Genomic DNA, 20,949 nt, shown 5'->3' with positions numbered 1-20,949 from the left:
AACTCAGATATGTATCCAGTGTTTCCAGAATGTTGCCATGTAAATACATAAAATGTTCAGTTTTGTTCGGATTCTAGATCATTTCTCTTCTATTGCTCATCCAGATTAGAACCTTGAGGTTTCTTTTTTAAATTAACTTTTCAGAAACCTGAATCTTAAACTGAGGATTCATTTAACTCCTTTTACTTTGGAAGTGATCAGTACCTGCTCAACTCGGCTTCCTCTGGCTCCCTCCAGTGGTCGAAACTCTGAACTGCACTAATTTATCACCAGAGATGAAAGAAAATCAGACATCAGCAGTCACACTGTGGTCTCAAAACATTTAATTCAACATCATTTAACAAAACCACAGTGAGAAGAAAATCAGAGCAGAAACTTTGATTTCCACCAGTCTTTGAGGAAACATGTTGCTAAGACTTTATTTATTCTTCTTTAAACATAAAAAACCTGCCAGGAGTGAATGTCCCGTTCAAACAGATCCTCCTCCTCCTCGTCCCGATCACCTGATGGTGCGGTACATCATGAAGTCCACGGTTGTGCAGCGGGGGAACTTCCCGATGGAGCTCTCCTCCACCGGCGTGTAGACCTTGATCTGCCGCATGTGCGTGTCCCTGCCGTTCTGGTGGTTGGCCAGAACCGCGATCTGGATCATGAAGGTGCTGATGGGCTCGTTCGTCCGCTGGAAAACAAAAAGAGGATTTAAAAAAAACATTAACGGACAGATTGAATCGTGATGTTCTGGATCTGGACGGGACGGTTCCGGGGATTCCCTGACCTGGTTCATGAGTGAGATGTGGATCCATCCGCTGGGCTCCACCATCTCCAGCTGCTGCAGAGACCCAGACCAAAGAGACGAGGAGTGTCAGCGCAGACGCAGAAACTCTGACCTTCCCGGGTCGCGGAGGACTTACCCGGACCTCCTGAAGATTGTGGAAGTTGTTTCCGACCCGGACCGAGATCTTACTGGGCGTGTAGCTCTCGTCTGACTTGTAATCAGCGTAGATGCAGAGCATCTTCACCGTCGTCCTCCTCCTGCAACACAAGATGAAGAAAGACTCTCTTCCAGGTCTGTTTGAGGGTGCTGGCATGTTCTAGGATGTTCTGTTCTCAGATCCTGAAGGTTTTACCGGACGTGGATCAGAGAGCGTTTCTTACCTGAACTGGATGTTGACCAGGTGAGGCTGAGACCCGTCGGACTGCCAGTACGTCTCCAGGTTGTCGTCTCTCAGCTGGTCCACTCCGAACCCTGAACACAAAGCAGGCGAGGCGGACGCTCAGGACCAAAGATACAGGGGAAAACGCTTCAGCTGATCAGAGGGATGGGTCTGGCGTGTACCGGGTTTACAGGAGGACAGGGACCACACCGCCTGGGACCCGATCTCTCGCACTGTCCCGGTCCGCTCCAACTGCTTGGGGTCGGCGCCCGGTGGGGTCTTGCTCGGCGTGGCCATCCTGAAACCAAAGAGATTTTAAAGGAAGAAGGCTCAGATCGATGGAAGTCACTGAGTTCCTGACTGGAATGGGGATTCCAGATTTCTGGATCTGTCACTGACATTCACAGCTCTCAACCAAACTCCATTGTAAATGACAGTCTACATATTAATCAATAACAAATCGATTATAATGACTGGACCAGATGACTTAAGAAACGATCAACACGATTGTGTCTTCAGGGAAAATTCGGCAAATATTTGACACTAGTATAACTTTTTATTGCGGATAAACACGCGTCAAATGTAGAAATGTGTGGTTGACGTCGCAGTGCCAATAAAAGAGAAACTGGGGAAACGACACACATCACCATTCATATACTAAATCAATTTTCTGTTCAGATAATCAATATGTTTAAGTGACACGTCGTTAAGTTTGTTTTTCAGCATTTTAAACTAATCCTAAGGATGCTAAGAATTCGGCTAAAATTGCACGGAGTCTGGATGAGCGGCGCGGCTAAAGCTGCTAGCATTCGCCATTCTGGATAAAAGCTAAACTTTCCTGCAGGAACGAGAACTTAAAACTCACGTTAAGCATCAGCGGGAGCCTCCGGTGTGCTGTTCCGGTGCATCAGAGGGCAGCCGCTGGGTTAAATAAAGTTATAAACGGGTTTTCTTCAGGAGACAGCAGCGACGCTTCAAATTGACTGGCTCGTGACGTCATGACGCCGCAGGTCGCACGCCGGTGACGTCAGCTCCCGCCATCTTTCCAGCCGGCTTCCAGGAGAAGAACACGTTGCTTGGAAAAAAAGAAGTTTCGCCGAGTTTTCGCCCCCCAGACGACCTTCCTCGCGTCTCTTCTGGCAGCCGCGCTCCGGGAGCAGAGGAGAGGTGAGCTTTCCCGGGCCTCGTCGCTTTCGCGCCGCCGGCGTTGGCTCGGAAACAGACGCCGTTGGCGCAGCTGTCAAAGTGTGGGGCCTGCGATGCTATCGCGGAGCTAGCCGTTAGCGTCAGTCATACCTAAACTCAGGCACACATTAAAGAGACACATCCAGGCTTCCTGTTCAGCTCTAAACGCGTCAGATTAACCCATCCGGCCTCGGTAGCGGCGCTACGTTACTGTCTCGTTGATAAACTTTCCCACGGCTCCTGTTTCCCTTCCAGGAAAATACTGCGTCTTCATTTTTTCACCATATTTCACAACCCAAACTCCATTCGATAAACGTCGAAATTAATGTTTTTATAGATTATTTTCACGCTAAATCCCACGTATACCGCACGGTCTGCGGCGGTTCGTGGATGTGGAGACCCGCGGCTGAATTCGGCTGCTGAATCAGTCCCAGATCAGCAGGTCATCTGAGGACAAACCCGAGTTTGATGCTCGTCGCCACCGCCCGTCACGTTGCGGCTGAGCGAGAAAAATCCCACTAACCAGCAGTGACCATGTGACCTGTGTGTGCTCTGCTAATGCCGATTTAACCGACAGCAGTAGCGTGGTCACTTAAAAAGGTTAAAGTCACGCCGTGTGGGATATTTATGAACAGAGGTGAGGGGGGACCATAATGCCCACTTTTTAAATGGAGTCTGGCTGGCTGCGTTGAAAGACTCCTGAGGCCTCAGCATGGAAAAATACAGCAGTCTGAGGCGAAGTGAGGCTGGGAAGCTTTTCAGAGGCTGGTGTGACCCTTTGTTGAAGATATCCCGCCTCGTGTGACTCATCAGAAACAACACCGTCCATCATCTTGTCTCTAACCATGTCCGGTTTTTTGTCCCTCAGCTCCACAGGCGCTCCACGTCCGTCACTCCCGCCCGGCGCCATGGCGGACAAAAACACCCGTATCGCCATCGTCAACCACGACAAATGCAAACCGAAGAAATGTCGCCAGGAGTGCAAGAAGAGCTGCCCGGTGGTTCGAATGGGTGAGCGGCGGCGGCGGCCGGGTGAATCTGTGGGAAGGTTTTCCACCTCAGGAGGGTTAATGTGTGTGATTGTGTGTGTGTGCAGGTAAGCTGTGTATTGAAGTGACTCCACAGAGTAAGATCGCCTGGATCTCGGAGTCTCTGTGTATAGGCTGTGGAATCTGCATCAAGGTGAGCTGAGCGCGTCGCAGACGAGCCGGAGCTTCTCCACGTTGTTCGCGTGACGCCGACGCCGGTGTTCTTTTTTTCTCCTCTCCCTGCAGAAATGTCCGTTTGGAGCGTTGTCCATCGTCAACCTGCCCAGCAACCTGGAGAAGGAAACCACACACAGATACTGCGCCAACTCGTTCAAATTGCACCGGTATGACCAACCGCGTGGCCGTTTCCGCTCTCGACAGAGTTCTCACTCATTCTTCTTTACTTTAGCACTTCAGCTGATAAGCAGAGTTGCTCAGTTGTGTAACTGCTCCGATGCTAACTGCTACATGCTAAAGAGCTTCGTGTGTGTATGTGTGTGTGTGGCAGGCTGCCCATTCCCAGGCCCGGAGAGGTTCTCGGGCTGGTGGGGACCAACGGTATCGGCAAGTCCACGGCTCTGAAGATCCTGGCCGGGAAACAGAAACCCAACCTGGGAAAATACGACGTGAGTGTTCAGCCGCGTTTGAAGCGCCGGACCGGTCCAGATCCAGGCAGACCCGGGCCGTCGGCGTCGTTCTGGCTCAGCCAAAACCACCAGAACTCCCTCTGGATGAAATGCTCCTGATCCTGATCGCTGTGTTTGATTTTCCCAGAATCCTCCAGACTGGCAGGAGATCCTGACCTACTTCAGAGGCTCCGAGCTGCAGAACTACTTCACTAAAATCCTGGAGGACGACCTGCGGGCCATCGTCAAGCCTCAGTACGTGGACCAGATCCCCAAGACGGTCAAGGTGAGGCGGCGCAGGGTGGCGGGGTGAAACGGAGGTCTGGTCGGTCGGGGCGTCCGGTCTGAGCGGCGTGTTGCTGTGACTCTGTCCGCAGGGCTCGGTCGGCGCCATCCTGAGCAGGAAAGACGACACGGAAACACAAGACATCGTGTGCGAGCAGCTCGGTGAGGACAGAGGAGTTGAACCGCCGCCGCGCTCGTCCCCGTGCCCGGCCTTCACGTCTTCCTTCTCTTCCAGACCTGAGTCACCTGCGCGAGCGCAACGTGGAGAACCTGTCCGGAGGCGAGCTGCAGCGGTTCGCCTGCGCCGTGGTCTGCATCCAGCGGGCCGACATGTGAGGACACCCCCCCCGCCGCCGCCCCGCCGCCGGGCGCTCGCCGCTCTGACTCTCCTCTCTCCTGCCCGCAGCTTCATGTTCGACGAGCCGTCCAGCTACCTGGACGTCAAACAGAGGCTGAAGGCCGCCATCACCATCCGCTCGCTCATCACTCCGGACAGGTAGGGGTGGCGGCGGGCGCACGGCAGTGACTAAGATCCAAACCAGGGATGCACGAAATATTGCTGTTGATATTGATCGTTTTTTAACCTATCAGTGTCAATTTTGGTAATTTTTTTAACATATCAGCTAGGGATGGGACGAGATCTCGTGTCACGAGATCTCGCGAGATCGCAATGCCGCGAGATCGAATGCCGCGAGATTAAGTACGTTTATATCAAGGCAAAAACTCTTTATTAACTGGAATATTGACGGAATGATACATTACAAGGCGCACAGCCATATAAACACGTGCAAACCCCTGAATATGCCCATATTCATATTTAAAAATCCGGTCGAAAAGGACATGAAATACTGTTCTGCGCATGTTCTATCTGCAAGGAATCTTGGTCTTTTGAGTCCACAAACTACTTGTGATACAGTTTAATTGATACGACGTAAAGAAAATGTGCGGAAACGATCGTTCAGTTCTTCTCTTTTATTGAAAAAACGGTGCATCGCATCAATGCACATTTTACCACGTCTTACCGGCTCACACTCTTTTTCTAACAGCATGCAGAGAGAGCCTGCAGCGGCTGCGGCGCCCTTCTTCCTCTGTGGTGTCTGTGTAAAATAAGGTTGAACATGCAAACAGCACACCTAGTGGCATGAAGTGCAAATGCAGTCATGGCGTCGTCTGTGCGCCGCGGTTTGAATGGGAATAGGGGAACAAGGCGGCCGCCTCGGGCGCAGTGTAGAGCGGAGGGCAACGTGGCCGTACAAGGGGCACTCCGACCCGACAGTCCATGCTCCGACGCTGCATGTGAGTTCCCCCCCCCCCCCCCGGTCTCGTGTCGTCTCGATCTCGTGGACTCTATCTCGCGAGACATCTCGTCCTGTGAAATTTGTGTCTCGTCCCACCCCTAATATCAGCCGATATCTGTCACTTTCCAACGTATCGCGTCGGCCGGTCGTTTCTCAAAAGGTTTTATTGGTCCAGTAAGTAAAACTGCTCCTACATGAACATGTCACGTTTGGGTCAGAGTTGGGTTTTTTTTTTTTTTTTTTTTTTTCCATGGTTGCTTCCTCGAACCAGTTTTTCAGTGTTTGGACATTTAGCTTAATAGTGGTGTGTATCGCCTAGTATCTGGCGATACGATTCGTATCACGATTCATGGGTCACGATTCAATATATCCCGATATATCCCGATACCAATGTTCATGACGATTATTGCGATACTTTAGGAACAACAAATTTGTAAACTAGTAGGACTTCATGAGAAAACTTGTATGAAACACATTTTATTTATCCCAAATGCAACAGAAGCACTCAGCAACTATATTTAACAGCAAACAAGTTGCAGGCTACTTTTTCATTTAAACAGTAAATAAAAATAAAGGCTACATATACCTTCAATAATGTAACACGTTTTGAGAAAATAAAGTGCAATCATTGTAAAACCTTGAATTGAATTGAAATTCCTTTATTTGTCTCACAGGGGGAAATTGCAATGTTAAGCAGCACAGAGAAAAGAAACAGAAAAGAAATGCAAAATATGAGAATTTACAAGGTCCAACCATATATAGAAAAATTAACTATAAATTTAGGATAAATATAATTAAATAACAGATACAAACTAAATGACATAATTTAAATATAGTTTAAATATAAGTTTCAGACAGATATAAAGAAATAACAGATGTACACTAACAGATATAAATCAAATATAAATTAAATATACATTTAAGACAGAACACATATGTAAACTATAATATTAATAACAGATATGAGTTACATATTATTTAAATATACATATAGGACAGTATGTACAATATTATAGAAAAATGTGAGACATGAGAAGACAAATACACAGGAGTGTCATTTAGAACAGTGTGTGGTGTCTGGACAGTTTGAGCAGTGCTGGCTGTAGAGTCTGATAGCAGCAGGGAGGAAGGACCTGCTGAGGAGGCAACGCTCCTTCTCACACCTGGGGGGACGCAGCCTGTCCCTCACCGCTGTCCAGGGCCCTCAGGGTGTCCTGCATGGGGACATCCTGCTCAAATGCATGTGGGTTGGTGGTGTTTCCGCGGTATTTGACTTTTGCAAAGCACATTTTACAAATGGCGTGGCTCTTATCTGTCCCTCCGTCCTGGTTGTAAAAGCCAAAGTGCGTCCAGATTCCGGCTTTATAAATATTCCTCGGAGCGTCTCCCACTTCCTCCGCCGTGGGAGACTGTTGTGTGATCCAATTACCGCGAGACGGTAGTGAAAAGAAACCACCGGGAGAGCTCTCGCGAGATGCTGTTCTTCCTCTGGCGGACTGGAGGCTCTGCAAAGCTCTTGGTGTGGTGTGCTGCCAACTAGTGGCCAGGAGTAAAAGTGCAGCACATAAAAAGACGCTGCAATGGATATTTGCCGGGTAAATACATAATTAAAAATCGATATGGACATATTTTGAATCGATGCGAGAATCCCGTGACGTCATATCGCGATATATCACCGAATCGATTTTTTTAAACACCCCTATAGCTTAACATTAGAATTTAATGTGGAGAATTGACCCGGACTGCAGTGTGTGTTATCAGTAGGGATATAAATATGGATTTTTTTTTTTTGGGGCCGATGCCAATTTTTTCCCCATCACCCCGGGTCGATGGCCGATTTTGGAGTGCAGATTGTCTTGAGCCGATACTGCTTTTGCTCCCTCAATTTACATCAGAAAACGATGCAGTGATAACAAATATTACAGATCTCAAGCTTAAAATAAGAAGATTTATTGAACAGTAAAATATTATAGCAGCTTTGTTCAACTTTACTTTCAAATGAACTAAAAGTGTTTGGTGCTTTTAACCCTGCAGGTGCGCTGCAGAGTCTTCTGGCAACAAAGGGCTGCCCGTGTATGCCTGTCTGTAAATCATGCCAGGGAAAAATAAATGCGCGAATCCACCTGTGTATCGTAAAAAACTCAAATATTGGCCGATATATCCCTTGGTTATAAATAGAATGTGTGTATCGGAAAGGTCCTCACGACGAGCGTAAAGCTGAACCTGTCAGTTTGATATTAGACGGATCTTTATCTGCTTTCAACAATTAGCATAAATTGCCGCTGCTGTTTGTTTTCTAGTTTAATGCTTCCTTCATTAATGAGTCTGATAGAGTTTCACATACAGCGATAACATCAAGACCTTTAATTTCTGAAAGTCAGATTTTACTTTCAGCGACTCGGAGCGTCGCCGTGGTGTAAATGCAGACCCAGACCTCGACCCCGCCCCTGCTCACCGTCTCCGCTGTGCTGCTTTCAGGTACATCATCGTGGTGGAGCACGACCTGAGCGTGCTGGACTACCTGTCCGACTTCATCTGCTGCCTGTACGGCGTCCCCAGCGCCTACGGGGTCGTCACCATGCCCTTCAGCGTCCGGGAGGGTGAGACGCGCTCGACATGGGGTCACGGGGTCACCGGGTCAAAATTAGATCCTCTAAAACCAAACACTTCAGAGACCTCAATCCAAACGTGAGGCATTCAGGGACTGTCTGTAAAGTATATTATCTCCTGATGAAAGTAGGATGTTCAGGGACCATCGGAAAGCACATTATCTCCTGATGTATATGAGGCGTTCAGGGACTTTCTGTAAAGTGTTAGTATCCAGCCGTTAGAGGAGAAAAGCTGCGGTGAGGCGTTCAGGGAAGATCTGCTCCTTGCTGCGCGTTCAGAGGCGTGACGCTCCGCCCCGGCTCCCCAGGGATCAACATCTTCCTGGACGGATACGTTCCCACGGAGAACCTGCGGTTCCGAGAGGCCTCGCTGGTCTTCAAGGTGGCCGAGACGGCCAACGAGGAGGAGGTGAAGAGGCTCCGGCACTACCAGGTCAGCTCAGCGCCGTGGAGTCGCTCAGACCGACGGCGCTCGGTTCTCGGTTCCCTCGCCGCGCCGTTTTAGTTTCTGATCTCTGAAATGTGGCCTCCGCCTCTCCTCAGTATCCAGACATGGGCAAGACCATGGGCGAGTTCACGCTGGACATCAAGGGAGGAGAGTTCACCGACTCCGAGATCATGGTGATGCTGGGAGAGAACGGTGAGCACACACACACGCACACACACACAAACACATCCAAGTTTCATCCAGAGATTTGATAAATTGACATTTTGGCTCTTTTTAAATAGTTGTACATGTTTTTAATCATTATTCATTTAGGAATTGGAGTCATTTCAGGGTTGGTTTGTTCAAAATGGGTTGGTTTGTTCAAGTGTGTGTGTGTGTTTTGTGTTCAGGCACGGGGAAGACGACCTTCATCCGGATGCTGGCTGGAGGCCTGAAACCCGACGGAGGAGGAGACATTCCCATCCTGAACGTCAGCTACAAGCCTCAGACCATCAGCCCCAAGTTCAAGGTTCAGCCTCAGACAGGAGAGCGCCAGTCCCCCGGCTGGACGGAAACACACACACTCACCTGTCTTCATGTGTGTGTGTGTGTGCAGGGCAGCGTCAGAGCTCTGCTGCACGAGAAGATCCGAGACGCCTACACACACCCGCAGTTCATCACCGACGTCATGAAGCCGCTGCAGATCGAGAGCATCATCGATCAGGACGTAAGAATCGCCGCGTCCTCCCAGAGCGGTCAGCTCGGTGGACAGTCCCTGAGCTCGTCCAGCCTGGACCGAACGGGAACTTGTTCGTTTTATTTAGTTCTGAAAGCCATCAGGATCAGGAACTCAACTCTGATTGACATTCGACTCGTTATGCCTGAGTGTAAATTAGTAGTGTGTAACAGAATTGTTTCAGCTCTCTGGAGGAGCCGCCCGTGTTCTGATTCTTTAATCTTGACGTTCGGACCTTTAGAGCAGGTTTAGAATGCTGGTCAGAGCTCCATTCGGCCTGGAGAGCCGAAATTTCCTGGAGGTTGAAAAACGACCTCGCCGAGGTCGCCGGGGTCACCTGACGCTGCAGGACGTCAGGTGACCCCGGCGAGGTTGAAACCAGGTCGTGAAACGGTGAAACTCCTCCTTTAGGAGCGATTTGAGGCTGACTGGACTCTAGAGGGACGGACCGGTTCAGGCCCGGTTTCCACGGCAACGTTTCAAATGGAGACATTTTTTTTTATTATTATACCAGCGTTTCCGTGGAAACAGCGCGTCGCAGAAGTTCCATGTACATGGCGACTGAAGTCATAGTTTCCAGAAGACTAGTTTTCCTCCGTTTCCATGGAGATGGAACGTTTCCAGAAATCTCCACCCTGTGTTGCGTTTTCACCTCGTCGTCGCCGTTTGAGTTTCCGTTTCCCGTCAGCGGACTGACCCCGCCCCCTCTGCCCCCCCCCAGGTGCAGAACCTGTCCGGAGGCGAGCTGCAGAGGGTGGCCCTCACGCTGTGTCTGGGCAAGCCGGCCGACGTCTACCTGATCGACGAGCCGTCCGCCTACCTGGACTCGGAGCAGAGGCTGATGGCCGCCCGGGTCATCAAGAGGTACGGCGCTCCCGCCTCACGTCCGCACAGCGTGGCGCTCACCGCCCCGAAACCAACAGACACAAACGCAAGGAAACAGTAAACAAACAAATTCAAAGAAAAGAAAAAAAGTTCAACTTCTACATATCAGGGAGGGATGGAAGTTTTCACAGCTCTTCTAGAGGTATGAAGAGGAAAGGCTGAAGGCAGGGAGCTAGCGCCGTTAGCCCGGCGTAGCAGTGACGCCATGTGGCCCCCGCAGGTACATCCTCCACGCCAAGAAGACGGCGTTCGTGGTGGAGCACGACTTCATCATGGCCACCTACCTGGCCGACAGGGTCATCGTGTTCGACGGGATTCCCTCCAAGAAGACGGCGGCGAACACGTGAGCGCCGGCCGACCCGCTGCTTCACCGAGCGTTTTAGAGTGGGGTTAACGTGTGTGTGTGTGTGTGTGTGCCAGGCCTCAGAGTCTGCTCGCCGGCATGAACCGCTTCCTGTCGCTGCTGGAGATCACCTTCAGGAGAGACCCCAACAACTTCCGGCCGCGCATCAACAAGCTCAACTCCATCAAGGTGAGCGGGAAAAACCGGCTCCCTCGCCGCCACCCCCGACCCCAGCGGTCTGACCTTTGACCTCTGCCTCGCCCCCCCCCCGCAGGACACAGAACAGAAGAAGAGCGGGAACTACTTCTTCCTGGACGACTGAGGCGGGAGGCGGAGTCATCAGAGAACCGCCGAGAAGGAGGAGCGTCGCTTCATCATGACTCAGCAAGTTTTAACTCGAGCAGAATAAAGCTGAAGCTTGAACCCAGCAAGGCCCCGGCTCCGTCATTACACACACACACACACACGCTTCAGGTGAAAATGAAGCGTTTGTTGGTGGTTTTTACAATTAAAAATGTTTAATTTTAGTTATCCAGATAAAGAAGACTCACCCAGTTGAACATGAACACAGCAGCAGCGCTTCCCACCAAACAGCCCGGTATGATTTATGACGGCTGTGACTCCCAGGAGACGACGCTTTTCAAAATAAATCTCAAGTTCTATTGAGTCTGTGAAATAATTTAAAATTCTTCGTATCTTCACAATATGTCAAATATTAGTTCAAAATGCGGAAAAAAAATATGTGGGTAAAAAAAAAGGTTGATACAGTCTGAATAAATTATGTAAAAAATGTCCTCATTAAAGTAGACCAGCAGGATATTTAAAGTTGTGCTTTGATCTGTGTTTTCAGACTCAGACCAGGGTTTTATTGTGTTACTTCTGCTCGCTTGCTCCAACAGCAGTAAGCATAAAACAGAGAGGAGGTTAAGAAATATAAATATGCACCAAAAACATTTCCAACTTACGCTTCAAGATAAACCCGAGCAGCCTTTCCTGGAGTGAAGGAACGAAAACGGCCGAATCTCCAGACGCTGCTGTGGAGCTGAAGACGTGAGGCGAGACGACGTGACGGGAAAGTGGTCACTGCAAAAATAACACATCGAAAGGTCGTGGAGGAATCCAGGAGGAAGACCAGCTCGCACATGAAGGGAGAGTGAAGGTCTACACGAGTGATGGCGAGATGAAGCTTCATGAACCACTGTCTTAATTTTCTGAAGCCACTAGATGGTGCTATCCGTTCAAGAAATGTTTGAAAGCACACTTCATTGCCAGTACTTCAGCCTCAATCTTTCAACCAAGAGTGCCATCTCGAGGCTTCAGAAAACAAAAACAGTGGTTCATGAGGCTTCATCTTGCCATCACTAGTCTACACTCATGATCAGTGGAAAAATCATACTTTGCATTTCCGCTGTTTTCTGAGAGAGAAAGTCAAGAACTAAAGTATGAAAGTAAAGGACAGAAAACAGAAGGAAAGAAATGTTTTCTCTACATCCATTTTCTGTTGTTTAGGTTGATATTTCTGTTCGTAGTTTCACATTTCTGTCCTTTTCTTTCATTTTTCTTTTCTGCAATTCTGAAGGAAACTAAGTGAAATACGACAGGAACAGACAAATATTTGAACAAAAAGGGCCGAAATAGGATAGAATCGTACAAAAATATGAAAGTAAAGGACAGAAATAACATAATGGACAAAAAGTATTTTGAAAATAGGAGGCATATGTCTTCTTTTTTCTTCTGTGCTTTACTTTAATATTTCTGTTCTTTACACTGCATTTCCGCTATTTTCTGAGAAAGTAAAGGACAGAAAAAAGTAAAAGACTGAAAAAAGTCAAGTCAAAATAAAGTGAAAGAAATCTTTTTTTTTCAATTTTCACACATCGATGGCCTTACCTCCAAGATAAAATGAAATCAATCAAAAAAAAAATTCCATTTTCACTCATCGATGGTTTTTATATAGCCTTACCTTCAAAATAAAATGAAAAAAAATAAAAAAAAAATTTGTTTTCAAATTTCTCTCATAGATTATCTGACTATAGCCTTACCTTCCAAATAAAATGAAAAAAAAAAAACAATTTTTTTTTTCAATTTTCACTCACCGATGGTTTTTATATAGCCTTACCTCCAAAATAAAGTGAAAAAAATTCCAATTTTTTTTCAATTTTCACTCATCTTACAGTAGCCTTTCCTCTGAAACAAAATTAATTTTTTTTTTTTTTTTTTCAATTTTCACTAATGGATGGTCTTATTATATAAAGTGAAAAAAATTTTTTTTTTTTTTATTTTCATTCATCGATGGTCCTTACCTCCGAAATAAAATGAAAAAATTATCAAAATTTTCCTTTTTTACTTTTCACTCACCGGTGGTCCAAAATAAAGTGAAAAAGTTCCATTTTCTTTTCAACTTTCACTCATCGATGGCCTTACTGTAGCCTGTCTCGCTGATAATAATGAAGTGCTTCGAGAGAATTGTCCTCCTGCACATAAAGGACCATCTCCCTCCAGACTTCGACCCCGACCAGCTTGCATATCGGGCCGATAGTCCTGAGGACGCCATCGCTGTAGCCCTCCACACTGCTGAGTCACCTGGAGCAGGGCGGAGCTACGCCAGGCTGCTTTTTGTGGACTACAGCTCAGCTATAATACCATCATTCCTGATATCTGCATCACCAAACTAGAAAGCCTCAACATTCCTCCTCTCACAGGTGTATGGATAAAGGACTTCCTCACCATCCGACCTCAGTCCGTGAGACTTGGCCCCCACCTCTCTCTCACCCATACGCTGAGTACTGGCTCACTGCAGGGGTGTGTGTTGAGCCCCCTCCTGTACTGCCTGTGCACACACCAATGCACTCCGGCTCATAACGGCAACTTAATCGTGAAGTTTGCTGACGATACCACCGTTTTCGCTCTCGTTTCTCAAGGAGATGAAGCAGCCTGTAGAGATGAAGTGCCGAAGTTAACAGCCTGGTGTTCAGATAACAACTTAGCCCTAAATACCAGGAAAACCCAGGAAGTCATTGTTGACTTCAGAAGACACAGATCTGACTTACCACCTCTGTACATCAACGGTGAATGCGTAGAAAGAGTCCAGACGTTCAGGTTCCTCGGCGCGCTCGTCTCTGCGGATCTGCCATGGTCTGAGAACATCACCGCCGTCATCAAAAAAGCTCAACGGCGGCTGCACTTTCTGCGGGTCCTTAGGAAACACAACCTGGACTCCAGCCTGCTCGTGACCTTCTGCCGTTCGTCGGTGGAGAGCCTGCCAACACCCTGCATGACAGCCTGGTACGGCAACTGTACTGCAGCAGACAGGGCGAGGCCTCAGCGGATCGTCGAAGCCTCACAGAGGACCATCGGCTGCCCTCTTCCCACCCTCACAGACATCTACACCGCTCACTGCTTGACCTGGGCTAAAAGCATCATGAAGAACAACTCCCATCCTGCATCTCACCTGGTCCAACTCTCGCCTTCAGAACGACGCTAAAGGTGCATGAAGGCACGAACAGACAGACTCAAGAACAGCTTCTTCCCTCGCGCCATTACCTTCTTGAACTTGAACTGACATGTTTCTGTGCCGGCGACGTGCAATGATTTTGTATTTTAAAATATTTATTATTATTTTGTCTTTTTACTAAGCGCTACTTATGTACTGCTGGAGATGCTTGCAATCTCATCGTACTTGAATAATGACAAATAAAGCCATTCATTCATTCATTCATTCATTCATTCATTCATTCATTCATTCATTCATAGCCTTACCTCCAAAATGAAGTGAAAGGCATAAAAAAAATTCTAGTTTTCACTTATCGATGGTCTTCCTATAGCCTAACCTCCAAAACGAAGTCAAAATTATCAAAAACCTAAAAAAAAATTTCAATTTTAGCCTTACCTCCACAATAATGTGAAAGAAATAAAAAATATTTTTCTATTTTCACTCACTAATGGTCTTACCTGCAAAAACAAAGTGAAAAAATATTACTTTATACTCATCGATGGCCTTATCTCCAAAATAAAGTGAAAATTATCAACAAATCTAAAATTTTCTTTTTAATTTTCACTCAGCAAAATTTTTTTTTTCAATTTTCACTCAGCAGCTGTAGCCTTACCTCTAAAATAAAGTGAAAGACATAAAAAAAGGTTCAATTTTCACTCTCCGATGGTCTTACCTCCGAAATAACGTGAAAATTTTTTTAATTTTTTCCCCTTGATTTTCACTAACCAATGGTCTTACTATAGCCCTACCTCCAAAATAAAGTGAAAATTATCAACAAATCAATTTTTTTTCCAATTTTCACTCACCATTGGTCTTACTATAGCATTTCCTCCAAAGTAAAGTGAAAGACATAATTTTTTTTTCCAATTTTCACTTCCCGAGTGTCTTACTAGCCTGACGTATAAAACAAAGTGAAAAAAATAAACAATTTTTTTTTCAATTTTCGCTCATCGATGGCCTTACATATAAAATAAAGTGAAAAATTATAAAATAAATAAATAAATAAATAAATAAAATTCTCACTACCGATGGTCTTACTCTAATGTCCACTTTCTGGTCTTGTTATTCAGTTTTCTGTCCTTTACTTTCATGATTCTGTTTGTTACACTGCATTTCTGCTGTTCTCTGAGAAAATGAAGGACAGAAAAAAATAAAGTACCGAAAATAGTAAAGGACAGAAAAATGTAAAGAACAGAAATATAAAAGTAAAGGACAGAAATCAGAAGGAAAGTAAGTGAAATACCACAGGAACAGACAGATATTGGAACACAAACGACAGAAATATGACAGAAACGAACACAAATTGGAACGTAATGGACAGAAATGTGTGGTCTTTTTTCTTCTGTGATTGATTTTCATATTTCTGTTCTTTATTTTCATTCATTCATTCATTCGTGTTAAGATTCTGTCTGTTAATTTCACACTTCTTTATTGTCCACTATCTGGTCTTGTTTTTCAATTTTCTGTTCTTTAAATTCATGTTTCTATTCTTTACACTGCATTTCTGCTTTTTTGGAGGAAGTAAAGGAACAAAAAACCTAAAGGACAGAAAAAAGTAAAGAACAGAAATATTAAAGAAGAGGACAGAAATCAGAAGGAAAGTAAATGAAATATGACCGGAACCGACAGATTATTTTTACATAATGGACAGAAATGTGACAGAATCATACAGAAATATGAAAGTGGAGGAGGGAAATATGAACGTAATGGACAAAATATTTTGAAAATTGGAGAAATATGTCTTTTTTTTTTTCTTCTGTGCTTTACTTTCAGGGCTGCATGGTGGTACAGTGGTTAGCGCGCTTGCCTCACAGCAACATCACCTGGGTTCGAGCATTGGCCGAGTCTCAGGGCCTTTCTTTGTGGAGTTTGCATGTTCTCCCCGTGTGTGCGTGGGTTCCCTCTGGGTACCTCGGCTTCCTCCCACAGTTCAAAAACATGCATGTCAGGTTAATTAGTCACCCTGAATTGGCCTCAGGTAAAGGACAGAAATTAGGAATAAAGAAATTGAAATATGAAACAGAGTTTTGAACATCAGGGACAGAAATTTGACAGAATTATGTTGTATATTGTATTCATTTGTCTTCTGTGCTTTACTTTCACATTTCTGTTCTTTATTTTTACTCATTCATTCATTTGATGATTCTGTCCCTTAATTTCACACTCCTTCAATGTTCACTTTCTGGTCTTTTCCTTCAATTTTCTCTCCTTTACTGCCTTTTTCTGTTCTTCACCTTCATATTTTTATACTTTGATTTCATATTTCTGTCCCTTACATTCATTTATGTTACTGTCATAATTCTTGTTACGACCACGGCTCTTAAAGGAGGAAGGAAGTAACATAAAACCCAGATGTTGAAGGTAAACAGAGGTGTTTAATAAATAAAAAGGGTTACAGAAACTAAGGGACACCAAAAGCCGAACTCAACAAGATGAGGGGAAACAAAACTACTACAAAAGGTGATCCCTACTGACAAACAAAGCAAACGCTAACTAAACGGCCACACAACTGCACAGGCAGTTCAACAAAACTCAAGGCCGAACACAGAGATCAGTTTTCTACTGCAGAGCCAGACGAGCAAGGAGAGACAGGTCACTGATCAGACACGGCCTCTCACAGACTGATCCTCCCGCCAGGCTTTTGAAGAGCATTCTCCTCCCATGGCCACTCGTGATTGGAGGCCACTGCATCCTCTCCGATGGTCTGGTGCCTCAGCCAATAATCCAATTACCCAATCCTGGAGAGCCTGAAGGTGAAGCAGAGGGAGAGAAACAGCCACACCTGCACGTGCGCACACACGCACACAACACAAGCCACAAACAATACGGCAGCAGCCGTAACACCCCTCCCCTTAAAATAACAACCCCTGGTTGTTATCAAAAACAAATGCGCAATCACAGCAGAGGTGTACTCATTTTCAAAGTCTGGACTGGGCATACGCCAAGATGTTTTTACCCCTTGTGTCGTGTTACCAGGTTGACCCTACACAATCAAGGCCCGGTGCAGCAGCCGTTGGTCATACATGCAGGCACGGGACCTGAGCGGGTCGTGGTTGGTGAACACGGCAACCGGCCAGGGATTTGCTCCAAAACACACCTCAGAAATGCTGGAGTACACTGGTAGAGCAGGAGCGGGTGGTTAACATCAGATTTTAGAGCATGACATTGAGCGGGCCCGACACTGAACAAACACGGGAAACTGTCTATGAGGCCACCGACGTCACGCTGCTGGTCAGGTGACAGGTGATTCAGTGCCGAGGGAAACTTCTGCAGGGTTTCAGAATTTGGGAGACGAGCGCCCTGAAAAGCAGAATGGCGCATAACTAAGTCCTCTAGAGGACATCGGGAGTCTGCCACCATCGGAACACACGCGCCTGGGGAAAAAGGTCCTGTACTAACGGTGCACGTCGGGATGACAGAAGCAGTCTCATCCTCCAACTTGATGGGGGAGTCTGGCTTCTTCTCAGTCTTGACCAAGTCTGTAAATTCTGACATGAGAAAAGTATTAAACAGGGGCACAATGTCATCTTTTTTGTCTTTCTTTGCCTGAGCTCTGGTGCTCACACAGGCTGGAAACAACTCGGAATCTGGTTGGTCAATGGTACTGGACTTGCGGTACTTGGGCACAACCAGCATCTCTAAGGTGGGAGTCACCTTGCCCCCAGCAATGTCATTTCCCAGCAGAAATGCAACGCCTTTAATCGGGAGGGCAGGGCAGACAGCCACCGGAACACTCCAGACACCAACTCGGACTCGACATGCACGTAATGCACTGGTCGAGGAACATAACCCAGCTCGATTCCATGCAGCACCACACCATAACCGCAGCCAGACTTTACAGAAAATGGCAGCACACTTGTGAGAATCACCGACTGTGAGCAGGCAGTGTCTCGTAGAATGGGCACCGGGCGCTGATCAGCAGGTTCACCTGGCAACGACACAGTCCCTTCGAAAATAAAGGGTTCGAAACATGAATCAGGCTTGTCACTATGACTGTCAATGTCCAAAGGTTTAATTTCAGAATTAATCAAGCCGACACCTTTTGACTGCGGCACACTTTTGGACATCTGCTCCTTGCGTTTTAGGGCGAGGCAATCAGCGATGACATGTCCAGCTTTGTGACAATAGAAACACTCACGTTCTTCTTTGCGCAAGCCTTGGGATTTTAACACCCCACCAGCACTAATCAGGGAATCGCGTGGTTTTTCTACAGAAAAAGAACTCTTATGCGTGAGCACGTATTCATCTGCTACCACAGCAGCAGCAGTGAGCGAACTGGACTTTTGCTCATTCAGGTGCATAACAACACGATCCGGAATACAATTTTTAAAGTCCTCTAACAAAATGAGCTCTCGCAGGGATTCAAAATCAGTTACTTTAGATGATGTAACCCACTTATCAAACAAAACCCCTTTATCTCTTGCGAACTCACAGAAAGTCTGGCTCGGTGATTTTTCGCTGTTCCTAAACTTCTGCCGGTACGCTTCAGGAACTAGCTCATAAGCGCGGAGGATGGCGGCTTTAACACTGTCATATTTCAGGCTTTCCTCTACAGGAAGTGCCGAAATTGCTTCCTGGGCCTTACCGTGAATTTTGCACTGCACCAGCAGAGGCCAAACCTCTGGCGGCCAATGAAGAGCGGAGGCGATGCGCTCAAATGCACTGAAATAGCTATCAACTTCCAACTCTCGGAAGGTGGGAACTAAGATGACATTTTTACTGACATCAAACGGGCCATGATCTGAGCTGGTGGGAGCAGGATACATACCAGCTGATGAGCGGAGCACGTGCATCTCCTTCTGAGACTCGAGCTCAAGCTGGCGCATGCGTACCGCCGTCTCCGCCTCAATCTCAAGCCTTCGAATCTCCAGCTGTTGCTTGAGCTGTGCGTCTCTCCTCTCCGCCTTTTCCTGGGCTTCCAGCTTCAGCCGGGCGAGCCTGACCTTGAGCCGGGCCTCGCTCGCTGACCCAGAGCTGGCTGAGGAAGATGAGGAGGAGCCAGAGCCTGCGCAGACACGCCTGTCCAGGCCTGTCGGCAGTGCAGCACTCTCAGCTTCACTCCTTGGAGACGCCTTTGTGTGAGGCTCAGCGTGCACGTGGGCACTGGCGGTGTCGCTCGAGGTACCATCCTGCGGTCCAGCAGGTGCCTGTATCAACTCCCGCTCCACCAGAGTGCTAATGATTAAAGCTTTTAGATCTTTTTTCAGAATTTGTCGAGGGTAATCAATCTGAAAACTAGTGGCAATTTTAATCAAGTCATCTTTTCTACATTTATCAATGAACTCAAGGGAAAGTTCAGCGAGAAACTTATCAATGTTAAAGTGCTCCATTCTCCGCGCTGTACAATGCCACAAAAGAAGAGAATATCCCACACAACAAAACCCTAATTAATTTCAACACACCTCCTCAGGAACTTCAAGGTGTTCCCGGACGAGCCCCCACTTATGTTACGACCACGGCTCTTAAAGGAGGAAGGAAGTAACATAAAACCCAGATGTTGAAGGTAAACAGAGGTGTTTAATAAATAAAAAGGGTTACAGAAACTAAGGGACACCAAAAGCCGAACTCAACAAGATGAGGGGAAACAAAACTACTACAAAAGGTGATCCCTACTGACAAACAAAGCAAACGCTAACTAAACGGCCACACAACTGCACAGGCAGTTCAACAAAACTCAAGGCCGAACATAGAGATCAGTTTTCTACTACAGAGCCAGACGAGCAAGGAGAGACAGGTCACTGATCAGACACGGCCTCTCACAGACTGATCCTCCCGCCAGGCTTTTGAAGAGCAGGCTCCTCCCATGGCCACTCGTGATTGGAGGCCACTGCATCCTCTCCGATGGTCTGGTGCCTCAGCCAATAATCCAATTACCCAATCCTGGAGAGCCTGAAGGTGAAGCAGAGGGAGAGAAACAGCCACACCTGCACTTACACACACACGCACACAACACAAGCCACAAACAATTCTATACTTTGTTCTTTACACTGCATTTCTGCTCTTTATTAAGAAATAAAGTAAAGAACTGCAATCAAAGCAAAAGACAGAAGCATGAAAGTGAAGGACAGAAATCAGGACAGGAAATGAAACACGATTTTCAGTACTTCACATCCATTTTTCTGTCATTTACTTTGATATTTCTGCTCTTAGTTTCACATTTCTGGGCTTTTCTTTCATTTCCTGTTCTTTCCTTTCATGTTTCTATCCTTTACATTGCATTTCTGCTCTTTTCTGAGAAAGAAAGTAAAGACCTGAAATCAAAGTAAACGATACAAATTTGAAAGAAAGTAACAGAAATATGACAGGAAAGGACAATTTTCAAAATGAAAGTGCAAACTGAGGGAAATTGAACACACACTTCTGGGGGACTCCTGCTGTATTTCATCATGTGCCTTTTTTTTCTTTTTAAATCAATTATTTTTATTTTCCATGGACAATAAAACCAATTCCATATTGGTGATGGACGAGCTGAGCTCAAAACATTTCCAGTTTCTTCTGTTCAAGTAGTGAGGCTGATGAGTTTGTCAATGTTCACCGTCTGTGGTCTGCCGTCAAACTACCCTGCAAAACGCTGTACTCCTTCAAACACGGTAAGCGAATTTATCTCAAATCAAGTGAGATGAGACATTTTGATGAAGTCTAGAAATAAAGAATTTCGAGTTCTATTTCGCTTAATGTATTTCTATTTTGAAAATTGTGACAGACCGAAATCAAAGGAAGGTTACAACTTCCAAATTCTGACTGTGAGAAGGAGAGTCCGTAAACAGCAAAGACGTAAACTAGAAAACTGGATTCTTTAGTATGAATGTAGAAAAAATACAGAAGAACCATGAAGATCCGAGAACCGATAAGAAAAAAAAAACAACAAGAAAACGCCAGA

At 46.3% G+C, this 20,949-nt stretch overlaps 2 protein-coding genes across 2 annotated transcripts; one reads left to right on the top strand and one right to left on the bottom strand.

Annotated features, from left to right (window-relative positions):
* Positions 1 to 2,171, bottom strand: LOC115381759 (anaphase-promoting complex subunit 10). Its single transcript, XM_030083358.1, has 6 exons — positions 2,020 to 2,171; positions 1,337 to 1,452; positions 1,156 to 1,246; positions 912 to 1,032; positions 776 to 829; positions 1 to 679 (listed from the first exon to the last, which is right to left on the bottom strand). The coding sequence occupies exons 2-6, from the start codon at positions 1,449 to 1,451 to the stop codon at positions 500 to 502; spliced, it is 561 nt and encodes a 186-aa protein (XP_029939218.1). The 5' UTR covers position 1,452; positions 2,020 to 2,171; the 3' UTR covers positions 1 to 499.
* A 12-nt stretch (positions 2,172 to 2,183) lies between these two features.
* LOC115381210 (ATP-binding cassette sub-family E member 1) lies at positions 2,184 to 10,998 on the top strand. Its single transcript, XM_030082484.1, has 18 exons — positions 2,184 to 2,321; positions 3,208 to 3,350; positions 3,436 to 3,521; positions 3,614 to 3,711; positions 3,876 to 3,993; positions 4,142 to 4,279; positions 4,371 to 4,440; positions 4,514 to 4,610; positions 4,685 to 4,774; positions 8,055 to 8,176; positions 8,494 to 8,618; positions 8,729 to 8,825; positions 9,023 to 9,141; positions 9,229 to 9,339; positions 10,070 to 10,212; positions 10,454 to 10,576; positions 10,654 to 10,765; positions 10,851 to 10,998. The coding sequence occupies exons 2-18, from the start codon at positions 3,248 to 3,250 to the stop codon at positions 10,896 to 10,898; spliced, it is 1,800 nt and encodes a 599-aa protein (XP_029938344.1). The 5' UTR covers positions 2,184 to 2,321; positions 3,208 to 3,247; the 3' UTR covers positions 10,899 to 10,998.
* The last annotated feature ends 9,951 nt before the right edge of the window (positions 10,999 to 20,949 follow it).

The sequence above is a fragment of the Salarias fasciatus genome, chromosome 3 (assembly GCF_902148845.1).
Source record: "Salarias fasciatus chromosome 3, fSalaFa1.1, whole genome shotgun sequence".
Lineage (NCBI taxonomy): Eukaryota > Metazoa > Chordata > Actinopteri > Blenniiformes > Blenniidae > Salarias > Salarias fasciatus.
The sequence above is the reverse complement of the archived record's forward strand: the minus strand, read 5'-3'. Positions and strand labels throughout refer to the sequence as shown.

Excerpts from the sequence above, each read along its gene's own strand:
- LOC115381210 (XM_030082484.1), top strand. The coding sequence starts at position 3,248 with ATGGCGGACAAAAACACCCGTATCGCCATCGTCAACCACGACAAATGC. Across the intron at positions 3,994-4,141 it reads CCAACCTGGGAAAATACGAC|AATCCTCCAGACTGGCAGGA; the intron begins GTGAGTGTTCAG and ends TGATTTTCCCAG. Across the intron at positions 9,142-9,228 it reads CCATCAGCCCCAAGTTCAAG|GGCAGCGTCAGAGCTCTGCT; the intron begins GTTCAGCCTCAG and ends GTGTGTGTGCAG.
- LOC115381759 (XM_030083358.1), bottom strand. The coding sequence starts at position 1,451 with ATGGCCACGCCGAGCAAGACCCCACCGGGCGCCGACCCCAAGCAGTTG. Across the intron at positions 830-911 it reads ACAATCTTCAGGAGGTCCGG|CAGCTGGAGATGGTGGAGCC; the intron begins GTAAGTCCTCCG and ends GGGTCTCTGCAG. Across the intron at positions 680-775 it reads ACATCTCACTCATGAACCAG|CGGACGAACGAGCCCATCAG; the intron begins GTCAGGGAATCC and ends TTTGTTTTCCAG.